At 30.0% G+C, this 13,649-nt stretch overlaps 1 protein-coding gene across 1 annotated transcript; it reads left to right on the forward strand.

Moving 5' to 3' along the window:
- Positions 1-787: 787 nt before the first annotated feature.
- LOC132950373 (ras-related and estrogen-regulated growth inhibitor) lies at positions 788-11,038 on the forward strand. The gene is made up of 5 exons (XM_061021795.1): positions 788-1,189; positions 3,849-3,905; positions 6,464-6,537; positions 9,044-9,242; positions 10,008-11,038. Exons 1-5 carry the CDS (start codon positions 1,093-1,095, stop codon positions 10,226-10,228), a joined length of 648 nt encoding a protein of 215 aa, XP_060877778.1. The 5' UTR covers positions 788-1,092; the 3' UTR covers positions 10,229-11,038.
- Positions 11,039-13,649: the final 2,611 nt, after the last annotated feature.

A 13,649-nucleotide genomic window follows, 5' to 3' on the forward strand; every position in this document is an offset into this window, starting at 1 on the left:
TACTGTCATTTTTTCGTCAGATTTTGCATTAATAATGTTATTATATTTTACAGGAAATTATCCATTTTCCATATTCTTATAACACATGAACCGCGGATCTGTCTGCCATCGTTATTCTTGTTGATATCATACATTCATATTACTTAGCCGTTTTGTCGTAATGTCTCATACTCGCACTCGCATTTTTTATATTTTTACGTAATATTATGAAGACTTTCAACTACCCCCCCCCCCCCCCCTCCAAATAAACAATCCAGCCCTCAATACTGTAATATAGTTGTCAATGACCTGCCGCAGCCCATCGCCACTGAATTCGTATACACGGTAGTTGCATAAGCCCAAAAACACGATATCCCAACGCATACCTACACGATAAGTAGTAATTTAATAATGTTATAAGAAAAATGTCTCGGACAGACGCGGCGGCGTACTTAAGCACGCACGTTTCGGGTAATCGGCGCGGGACGGAAGCGACTGCTGGCGTGCCCGCCCGACCGGAGACCGGGCTTTTATTTTTAGAACTCACGCGGGGCGCAGTAGCGAGAGCGCTGCTTTTTTTTATAATATCCAATTTATACATATATATTACGGCCGTAAACACACACACACACATTATATACCTACAAACGATGAGCGCCAAAGCCCGTAAACACACACACACATACACAATAATATATTATATACTTACACTATTTACTGTGTTATATATTATTGTGCGTGGCGAGCGGCGATTGCCTCCCTCGGACGGGCTCGATTATCGTCGACCGTTGTCGCGAACGCGCGAGTCTGTATTATAACACTGACGACGATAATATCATACAATTATAACAGCCGGCCAGACCTTTACGACCGTTCGGAAAACCGAGATCCGTCTCGTCCGTCTTCGCCCGCGAATACATTATAATCATATAATTTGAACGTTATAGTAAAACCTTTATTGATCAATTGATCACAAGTCGTGTGTGTAGTATAGTGCCCGTCATATTATACATATAATATTATATACAGTGCATGTGCGCTCGTCTTACGGTGGTAAACGTACCAATCTACAAGTTATAATAATAACATTATTATATCGTACGCTGCCACGGAATGTCGGCGAATCCCATCCGAGGAATCCGGCGGAAAAAATCGTCGCTCACCGAAGTGAAGATAGCGGTTTTGGGGGCTCCCGGCGTCGGCAAAAGCGGTGAGCAGCACCCGAATGTTATAATATTATTATGTATATTGTACATAATATATATATGTATATTATACACATGCATTACCTATATTTATATAATACTAGCTGATCCCGCGCACTTTGTTGTCCGTAAAAAATTACAACTTTAAAAAACATTGTGATTGTTCAACTCCTTTTGGGTGAAAACTCGTTGCAGTAAGTGCAACTCGGCCACCTTTGTAGGCAATGTGCGAAAATTCGTTTTGATGCATGCTTGTATCTGATCTGCCCGATAACCAATGGCAACCAATAAAATAATAAATACAATTTCTACTAATTATTTATCCTATAAGATATAACCAATAGCAATCTTATAAACAAAAATTTCCATCGTAAATCTCAAAATTCCTGTTTGAGCACCTCTTCGGGTTGGACCAACCGGGTCCAATTGGGAATCTAAATCTTCCTCTTGAATCACTCTATCAATTAAAAAAAACTGCATCAAAATCCGTTGCGTAGTTTTAAAGATCTAGACATACAGACAGACAGAGGGACTTTGTTTTATACTATATGTTAAGATTAAGATGACAATATGTACTTTCGTATACGGAAGTCAATATAATATCACACTGATTCAGTTAGGTTAGGATTCTGCCTATCCACTCACCCACACAACAAATTGAAGGGTTAAAGTGTAAGGTTTTAGTTTGAAAACCTACCTAGTCGACTACTCATCTACATTCCACTATTCCATCCTACACTTCTAGTCGATACCCCACCCACCCACTGGCTTGAGCCCTGGACTCGAAAAACTGCCTTCGCGTCGCCACTGGCACTGAACTTTGGTTGCACGTTGAGAATAACGCCGATATATTTATACTATTAAAGTGTAGCAATGCACCACTGCACAGTCAACGTATTCTGATTGAGAAACGAGTGTTTTTAAACAAGTTAATTATAAATAAAATGTATTTTTATGTACATAAATACAGTTAACGTATAAAGTTAATTATAAAAAGTGCTTAAATCTTAATACCTGTGTGAAGAAATTGCAGTTGTTTTTCCACTGCATATTCCGATAATATCCAAAGAGTTCCGAAAGACTAGTATAATATATAATTTAATAACCGGATAATATATTTAATGATATAAGTAGGTACCTAATAACAATATTATGTATAATATTATAGTCGAGACCATAAGCGCACGCAAATAGTTTGCAGGGTATGCCCATCGCCCATGCATAGATACCCTATAGGCTGGCGGTAGATACTTTTCTCAAAGTTCCATAACCACAATTTTCAGAAATAAAATAATATAATAAAATATATGTTTTTGACAATAGAGTTACAAAAATATATCCTTTTCAATAAATTCGTATTTATAAAAATTTGTTTTTCAGTTTCACATAGAAAATAGATGTTGAAAAACCTGTTATATTTTCTAGGTAATTATAATATGAGGCAATGACATTAAAAATGATTATCATAAATATTTTTAAGGCAATAATATGAGCATTTATTTAGGGTAGTTTATATTTTTGAGGAAAATTTTATCGGCCACATATACGCTGCGAGCCAAGTCTGCGAACGCCTAAATGGTCGAGACGTATAATGTTGACTATATCAGCTCTCCCAATAACTTCAGCTGCGCATATTGTTATTATTATTATAATGTGTTATATTTAGTGTAATACACCTAATACTATTTGTTGGACACGTGCTTTATATTTGTCTTGGACGTTGCGTTAATATTCAAATTATATGTTTTTTCTATTTACAAATGGCGCATATCCAAAATTGCATCAAAATTATTGAATTCGTTTTCCGGGATCAATGGTACCTATCAAATTTAATACATTTGTCAGTAGAGTACGTAATTTTTTGGGCAAGTTGAAAACTGAACGAATAAGTTTTGCTTATCCAATTCTAAAAAGGACGCCACCTGTGTTGCCTACGTCTTGCGACATACCAAATTTGTATCCAGCAGTTCCAATTGTGTGTAATAGTTTTTAACAATCGAAAAAATTGAACTATTATCAAACTTAAATGTATAAACATTATCTATTTATCTATGCTTTAACATGGGTTTTTTATGAAATTTAAATTTAAACTTTTATGCAAGTTATGAATAATTACTGAGTAGATATGCAAAATATGGCAATTTAAAAACTATCATTCTCCGCTTAAAAATGTAAATATCGTTAAAACTTAAAATTCGTGATGAAGCACAGATAATCTTCTATCTTTGAGTTTTATTTTATGACAATTCACTTTATTATTGTAGCTAACTACACAAAATTGGAACTGCTGAAGGCTAAACACAAATTTGCTATGTTATACGTAAGTACTACGTTTATAAATTATAAGGCGAAGACAAAACATGCGGGTGTGGCGTCCTCTATTATAAACCATGAAATTCAAATCACAAGAAACCACATACAATATTATAATAATGTACCTATATGACGTCTAGATATAGTCCATTAAACAACCTGTACTCATTTTTAATTTATCAAAAGTGTTAATTAATAGGAAGTCATGACAAATCAAGTTTTTCATAATAATAGACTTAAACTTCGTTATAACATAGATTTAAATTTCTGCTTTAATGAATATGTATGAACGTAGAAGTTGTAACTTGGTAGTCTTAACATAAATTAACTGTTTTTTTCTCTTGTTTTTAGCATTGACCGTGCGGTTTTTAACAAAGAGATATATTGGCGAATATGACCACCAAGCTGGTAAGTTTTAATTTGAAAATTAATGCAAAAATAGAATTACAGCCCAGAAAACTCACGGTTAAATTATTCTGCAAAAAAAAAAAATAAAAATAATTATAAACTGGTACTAAAATAAAATTAGACTATCTAAATAATTTATAATATTGTGTTTATTTAAATTGTCTTTTTCTGTAATAATTATATGGTACAAAACTTATGTTATACTAATGCGAATACTTTGTAAAAACGTTTAAGGATAAAAATAACTTTTGAAGGCCAAACAAAATATTGATGAGATTGCATAGTATAGGTACACAATGAAATGAGAATCCTATAATATACAATAAGCTGAGGCCGTATAGACTTTAATGTTTCATCTTGCACAAGCTTACAAATCACAATAATTTATGTATTTAATATGAAATATTGAGAAATAATTTGACATTCAAAACGGCTAAATATGCACTTAATGTGTTCATAAATAGGTACAGTGCACATCTATACGTGTGTCTATATTTGATATTTATGTTATTACTTTAGGTACCTATTGGCTATTAGTAATTTACAAAGGTGAAGTTAATAAAAACAATTAACTTGAGTTAGTTAAAATAAGAACCTTGAGATAAAAGTTAATAGTTAACAAACAATACATTTAACTCTAAACGTTTAAAGTTATAATACAGAGAAAATATTATTAATTTTAAATTCTGAGCGGAGCGATGAATTTATTAATTTTACAATGATGTCTGTTTTTTATATTTTTTTTTGTGTCTGTCATCACCTTTTAGGACAGTAAAAATGCTTAGATTTTCTTCAACAGTATATTTTCTGATAGTAAAGTGAATCTAGTTGGTACTTTGGGAGGTCGAAAGGAAAAACGGGAATTTTTACGCAAAATCTGTTTTCGAAAAAATCGATTTTGGTTTTTGGTGCTACTCTTAAACAAATGGCCGTAGGTACATGCAATTTTGACTGAATGTTTATATTATCATTTTCTATACACCATAATATTTTCCAAATATTTTGACTTAATTTGAGGTGTTTACGAACTTTTTCAGTTACCATTTTTTTTCTATAAATATCAATACAATTTTATTTGTTGGTTAAAAAAGCTTGAAAATTTAATAGAAGGCTTCAAGTATATTTTTTCAAAGGCAGATGAAAAAAATCAAAAATCTATAGTCACAATTTTTTTTTATAAGTATTTAAAGTTCAAATATTGACAAAATACGTAAAAATTACGGAAATTTGTAAGTTAGGAATTCATAAAAAAATTTCTTTTTAAATCTAAGATTTGAAAATGTAATACAAGATTTGAAGATTCCCCAAAAGTTTGTCTACCTTTATCAAAAAAAAAATGTCTACAAGAAAGTCAAATTAAATTTTTATTTCATATTTTTACAACATTTGATATTCACTCGATTTCTCATGTAACGATTTTCTTATTTTATTGTAATTAAAAAACGAATGACTGTAGATACTTGAAAATTTCACAGAATGTTTATATTAGCAATATCTATACACCATATAATTTTGAAAATAATATGACTCTTTTTGAGTTTTTTACGGACCATTTCAAATTTCAAATTTTTAGTTTTTTTTCTATGAATATTAATAAAATTTTAATTGTTGGGTAAAAATGCGTGAAAATTTAATGCAAGGTTTCTAATATATTGTTACAATAGCAGTTGAAAAATATTAAAAATACATAAGCACAATTTTTTTTTATAAGCATTTTAAGTCCGAATTTTGACAAAATTTATCAAATTTAAAATTTAATAATTATTTTGTAGTTAAAAATTTATAATATGTTCAACTTTTATAGCTATAAAGATTGAAAATTTAAAACAAGGCTCCACGTAAATAGGTTATCATAGGCTGACTAACCGTTTTCGCTCAGAATCGTTTTTCTTATACAATGATATTTATCATTGAATTCAAATTTAACACCATCCATTACAGTGACCCACTTAAAACCTACTGTACAGCAGAGCGACATTCACATAACTCGTTATATAACTTGACTTTAACTTTTTTTTTAATACCAGTTAGTTCACACCCTCATACCTATCGTGATTGTGAAACTTTTTGAATAATAACTAAATATTTGATTAAACATCCATTCTATTCTACCTTTCTTATTAAGTAACACGATAACTTTAGGGGATTAGGAAAATAAACGTTTGTGACAACTAAATTAGGTATTATTGACGAATATATTTTATTTGGTTATTTACATCTATTTAAAATCATTGCACACAGCATTATTAAACAAAAAAAAAATTAATTAATTAGTTTTAACTATGCAGTATTAGATATGTGACGTATAATCATGATTTTAACTTATATAATATTTTTCATATTAACTTCAAGTATGAACATAAACACAAAGCTATAATAACTTACAAGTTGTTACCATGAAGTATGAATTATTTTACTATTCAAGTTATTAAGTTAATTAAAATACGAATAAACTAGTTAAATTAAAAAGTAACTTTGGTAATTGAAATATAAACAGGTAGATAACAATAAATAGCAAAATACTTTTTATTGATTGATCGAATTCGTTTGCAATACAGAAACGAGGTACAAGCATGAAGTGATGGTGGACAGCGAACCGATTCTTTTCGAGATACTAGACACCTGTCCAAAAGTACGTATGAATGTATGATTATTAATATATTCTTAAGGCGTCCGGTGCCGATGCCATTTTCTCCTCAAAAATACACCCTGCAGGAATAACGATACCGCCTTGTAGAATCAACCAAATTTCATATTTTTTTTTTTTTAATTGCTAGAGGGAAATATTCTACAGCCCGCATCGATCAATATTTTATTCTCAAACTTTATAATATGTCTAGAAAAATACAAGATAAAAAGCATTTTTTACAAATTTTTTAATACAATTATTTGAAATAAAATACAAAATCAGAGATCGATGTGGGCTGCAAAAAGTCTTCTTCTTTCCAATACAAAAATAGTCATCAAAATCCAACAATTCTACAAAGACTGTGAGTTATTCCCGTGAAGTCATTTTTTTGATATGATACACCCTATCAACCCCCCTAAATAGGTATCGGCCTGGGTAGTAGATTAGTGGAAAATTATTATAATTGAGATGGCAACTAAAATATAAAATTTTATTTTCAAATTTTATTGAATTTCGGAAAATTTGAAAAACTGGCACTGGGCCCCTAAGAGGACGTCGTACCACATATTGTGTTGTCTTCGTCTTCTACATAAGGCATAACATAGACAATTTTACGTTTAGAAGAACCCATTAGCATTTATTCTGTATTTAGAGTAAATTTACTTATTAGTTATTATCAAACTTAAAGGTAAGAATATTAAGAATATTTTTCAGGGTCAATTTACAATTTTAAAAATATCATAATTATGGCTTCAAAATTAAAATATCATAAAAATCATATTATGTGGGACCCATGATAATATTCTTGGAGTAAAATGGATTTATCTGAACGTAAAATTTGCGTATATGTACATTACCTTTCTATATACTATAGAAAAAAAAAATATTTTATTACGTGGAATACGCGTAATAATAATACGGTAGGTGGGTTATCTTTGCACCCCAGTGTCAACATTTTTATTTAATTTTTTACTATTATACTAAAATATTTATTATAATTAAAATGAATGTATATTTATATGATTCAACCAGAATTTGCACCTAAATATTTCACAGAGAAATATACGTTTTAGATTCTGAGCGGAGATTCATGATGTGTTCTTTTATTTATTTATTTATTTTCGTGTGTCCGTGACCTGTGTACTCGATAAATAGTCGAAATAATGTTTTGATTATTAACTTCAGTATCTTTTCCGATGGGAAATTTTTCTACACACCATACAATTTTGAAAATATTTATACTTGTTTTGAACTTTTTACGGACAATTTCAAATTTCAATTTTTTTTTATGAATATCAATACAATTTTATTTGTAGCCAAAAAGCGTGAAAATTTAATACAAGGCTCCTGATATATTGTTACAATAACAGTTTAAAAATATTAATAATACATAGGCACAATTTTTTTTATAAGCATTTAAAGTTCGATTTTTGACAAAATTTATCAAATCGAATCTATTATGTAGCTACTTAATACTTATATATTATTATTAAGGTTCACTGTTCCAAAATTCCGACATCTGCGTGGTATAATCGGAGAGATACGACGAAAATCGTCTTTATTCGATCTAGCAATAAATTATTGACGCTTTTGCAGTCACTATATGTACCTACTGTATACTCCCAATAATATATGAACAAGGCTGTAGGGAAACTTAATGATATTTTACAAATTTTTTTTTTTAACTTGTTCATTTCAGACTTACTGAGAATAAGTGAATAACCAACAACTAACTTATTACACGAAACTTAAATAAAGTTAATTTTTTTTAACATACAAATAGCCAATAGTTAGTTCAAAATAAATGGTCGTATAATATATGGTATCACAAATAAGTTACTTTTATTGAAAATAATGTTGCTAATGGCAAAAAGAAGTAATTTTAAGAACATTAAAATATGTTAAATTTCCTATTATGTATATCATTAGTAATCATTTTGTTAATAAAAGTAACTTGAATTTGATTGAAAGTAACTTGTTGATTTTTAAGTTTATCTTAATATCAATAAAAAATCAATTACTTACGTTAAAAGATAAGTTGAAATTTAACTTAACTAACTTTTTTAACATTTTATGCCCAGCAGGAACAAACACTATATCTATACACTATAGTCACTACTCACTATACGTCTATACCTAAAAGGAACACTGAACTTGCGTATAAACTATAAATATTAAATACTCGGGCAAGTTTATACTTTAGAGTGGTTTATCATGTGTTATATAGTTACCTGTTATATTTGTTTTTCTGTTTGATTTACACGCTGCAGGAAAATGATAAAAATAAATTATAAGTATAATAACTAATAAACACCATATTATAATATAATGTACCCGAAAACTTGTAAACGTTGTGCCTACAAATAATATAGATAGGTAGGTAGGTACCGCGGTATTATAATCAATTTCGAATTATATATTATTATCGTCCGTGATTCAACAACTCCCTCGTCTGTCGTCTGTCTGTACCTACGTGTATTGTTATGTAAAACCTACATTTTTTTTATAGAACGACGAAGAGTTACCTTTGAACGACGTTTACAATTGGGCGGACGCCCTTGTGCTGGTGTTTGCTATAACAGATAGACGTTCGTTTAATTACGTGCGCCGCGTAAAACAAACTATGTTGGACACTTTCGAAATGCCCGTGGCGCTGGTGGCCAACAAGGCAGATATGGTTCATCTCAGACAAGTCAGCACGGAAGAAGGTATACCTAACCTAAATTAATACAGCAAAAAGTGCGCTACTAAATGTGTACCTATACAGCGGGAGGATTTTTTCCTGCAGGGGTGTCATCAGTGGCGTCATTTGAGGGGGGTGCGTATATAGGTACATACACGGGGTATGGTTATTTAACATAATATATACCTACACAAAGCAATATGCATACAATGTTTGAATTGAATCTGTAATTTCACTATGAACCCTGGCCCAGGGGCCTTCCTCCTATATAAGTCACTGATTTTAGCATTGTTTTTAGTATTTGTTTTTATTTTAATTTGTTCGAACTCTCCTCTATGGAAAAATCTTAAATGACGCTACTGAGGTAGCCAGGTAGGTACCTACAATATTTATTAGGCAATAGGCTCCCATGCCTTCTCATGTGTTTTTTGTAATATAATAATATTAGGCTATTTAAGCCTATAATAATACATATGAAATTATGTAAGATGGAGGAAATTGTATTGAGATAATAACAAATGTAAGTTAAGTATAATTTAGATTGCGAGCTGTTTTTTTCAGTTACCTATCCATGTGGTTAAACAAAACTTTTGACATTGGTATGTTGAAAAAAAATCACTTCATTGGAAATAATTTAAACTTTTGGTTGATCACTCTAATATTTTGAACAACAATGAAAACAATAGGACGTATATATTATAATAATATTCAAATAGTTATAACAAATAAATGTTAATATATCTGGCCAATAATCATTTTATTCCTTACGTATATTCCTGTGGTGTTACAGGTGAAATATTGGCGAAAGATTTCGAATGTTGTTTCACTGAAGTGGCGGCCGCCGAACAAGTGGGACAGATCGCCGAGGTGTTCCTTGAAGTTTGCAGAGAAGTGTTGGGTGTCCGGCGGAAGAACAAGCAATCTTTGCTTGACCGGATGTTGGGCGGAAAGACGGCTGTTGTAAAGGCGTACGCCCGTGGTAAAAGCGACAGCGCTTTGCCAAAAGAATAACACATTTGACAGAGCTATCACAATCTTCCGGATATAGAGTTACAACTACGTGGTATATAATATATAGTATAAACATTATACACATATCTAAGTACATGACACATAATAATATATACAAGGTAATTTTTTTATCCGCAGACAATATCTCGGTAAATAGGTTAAAGGAGTTTTCAAAAGTTTGTGGACATACTGTTTTACATTTTCTATGAATTCAGTATTTTTGTTCTCGAAACTGGAAAAAAAATATAATTCCTTACATAATATTATTAGGAATTGGATTAACCAAATATATTTTATTGTCTGGTTCATGATAAAAGAATTACCCTGCACCTGTATGTAATATTATTATGAATACGATTACGAAATATATTATGGTCATAATGTTTATATATATTATATACCTACATCGAATTTGGATACGAGCAAAAGTGGATATCTGCGCCGTCAACTGCAGAAACTGCAACATATACCCATATAGTACAAGTATAATATGTTATAAATTATAATAAAATAGAACTATATTACACGCATACTGCAGCTGAATGCAGATTTATTTAAAACAAAACACTCATTACATTTGTTATGTGTACATAGTATATACCTCAAGTACATTTTTGTAGTAAATGTTTTATTTTTTATAATTTAGCGTACTTACAGCACATTATTTTTTCAAAAAGACATTTATTTATAATTTATTATTTTAATATCTGAACGTGACAATAAATTGTCTTTTATTATATAACTTGAAAATGTAATACATGGTTTAATAGCATATATATTATGCTATATTCACAATTATTTAATAAATCGTATATTTAATAATAGTATCTTTTTTTTTTTAATTTAAATTTTAAATAATTGTGGATTTTTAAAATTATAGTTATGACGATTAATGATTATTAAGATTTATTTTAAATTATTTTTTCACATTAGGTATTGAAACTTGTCTTGATATTTTGATACAACGTTACTATCATTCAATACATATTAAAAATCATTAATTGTTTGATAATTAATATAGGTACTTAATTTTTAAGTAAAAATCGTATAACATTCCTTTTACGTCATCCAGTTTTAACACACTATATTTAAGTATTTTAACTATTTTTTCGTAACTAGAATACCACTCACTGCAATGGTCAACACTTTAAGTCACACGTTTGTAAACCAAAACTAACTCAACGTTACAAATTGGAATGATTAACCGATAAAATTATCAATTAGCGATAAGTGACTAAAAAAATTGATGAGTAGGAAGATGAAAACGACGAACCACATGAACGTATGCATTATTAATTATTGTCACTAAGCTAGAAAAATAATTTTAAAATAGGTTTCTTCAGTCAACTTGATTATTTTATCATTTATCTATATAATATTGTTTATTTACTAGAAATGTTTGGTCAAAGACAAAGTATTAACATAAGTCTTAAATTATTGAAGTTTGATTCCGGGACAATGGCCGTCCTTAACTCCAGAAACACTTTATTGGGACGCTATATTCAAAACCGGTACACCCCCCAACCAAATCGGGCGTATGGCAATCCTACCTAGTACCTTACTAGGTACTTATAGGTATAATTGTAACTTAAAATAGTAAATTGTATAAACATTAAAAAATGTTTTTTTTTTTTTTTTTTTAATGTTTGGTTACAATATGATCTATGATCTATTACTTCAAAGATAAATTAACAAGTATTATTGTCTCCTGAGTTGCAGACTGTATTAGTAGGTAGCATATTCAAACCAGGAATAAGGTACTAATATGTTTACGTTAAATCAAGGCTGAAAGGCTGCAAGTTGCAACTCCAAAATCAGAAGGACTTTAAACTTGAAAGTTTCATTTTAAACGCATTGGTATAATATAGTACTTATATACATATATTAATATTTGATATATCTGATACATATTTTGATAATATACTATTTTAAATATCAAAATTCAATTATTTCAATTAAATGTACATATTTTAATTACGTATTTTAAATAAGTACATTTAAATGCCATTCCATTTCTAAATGGAATAAAAAGCCATACAAACATTTTGTTGATTATTCAGTGTTATTGTAACATTTCCTAACGTCAGCAAAATATTCATATGAAATGCACATATAGTGTACAGCGTGTTGCCATATTTTATTTTACTTAGACCGGGACAAACATTTATGTATAATTTTCATCGATGAAATATTATCATTTCTCCACGGTCAACCACGCATTTTAATTTTAACATTCTATTTTTTTGTTACTGGAATTGGATTACCATACACAATGTTCACCATTCTACGACATTCGTTCAGTGGGGCACTTAGAATATATTAAATGCGCCTCGGGGTGAAATAAATTTGATGCCACCACTCCCGGGACTCCCCTCAAAAATAAAATTAACATGGCACAAAAATTATATTTTTAATAATGTTTTTATGTTTAAGCCGTTTAAGGTACCAATATTTTAAAAGTGTATGTATAAGACAAGGACATATTTTATTAAATATACTATATTATACACAATTAATTTATAAATATAATATCCAGTCCCAATAGCAAATTCATAATTTCTTCCTTGACTTTTGCTGGACAAAATCTACATTAATGTCATTGAAATTAAGATTTCTTGTTAAATCAGTCTTAATATTGAAAATTTATGAAGAATTAATTCGTTTTCTCCTACATGCAAAATCTGATTAAAAATCAATAATCGAAGTATATTTCTCGAAGTACTTAGACCATAGGCGCAATTTGGGGGTCTAGGGGGGGGCTTGGCCCCTCCTAGTTTTATTTAAGCTCCCTTAAGTTTTTAAATAAATTCATTCTTAAATCCACCTAATAAAAAAATTATGTGGGTCTGTACTGATTTTATAAATTTAGCCCCCCCAAATCAATTGTCCAAATTACGCCTATGACTTAGACCATATCGCGCAATTCTACTACACATCCACACTTGTTGTCAAGCAAACAAAATTTGATACTTTTTAGTTTTTGAAGCCTTTTTTTTATTTTTTCAAGCTCGTATAGGTATAATTGTATCCAAAACTAACATATTATGTAGTCTTGTAATCTGGTCACCTAAAAATTAGTTGCAATACTTTCGTCAGAAATTGGACTATCATCAAAAATTGTTTTCTTTTTCATATTCGTTTCTTGATAGGTATTCAAAATTTGTCAATAACATATTTTTTGTTATATTCATATTTTTGATCGGTTTGTAAGTCTGTCTATCTGCAAGCCAAGTTTAAAAATTCAACGAAACAAAAACGGTCGACCGTACAATGCTTGTAAGTTAAAATACCCAGCACACTTAAATATGGTTAAGCCGTGGTTAATCATGGTGGCTGAATAGGCTGGGGAGCAATATAAATGCAGATATTTTTATGGATGCTTAATATAGGTACTTATGTAAGGCTGTATTTGAACGTTTGA

This window comes from Metopolophium dirhodum, chromosome 8 (genome assembly GCF_019925205.1).
Source record: "Metopolophium dirhodum isolate CAU chromosome 8, ASM1992520v1, whole genome shotgun sequence".
Classification (NCBI taxonomy): Eukaryota; Metazoa; Arthropoda; class Insecta; order Hemiptera; family Aphididae; genus Metopolophium; species Metopolophium dirhodum.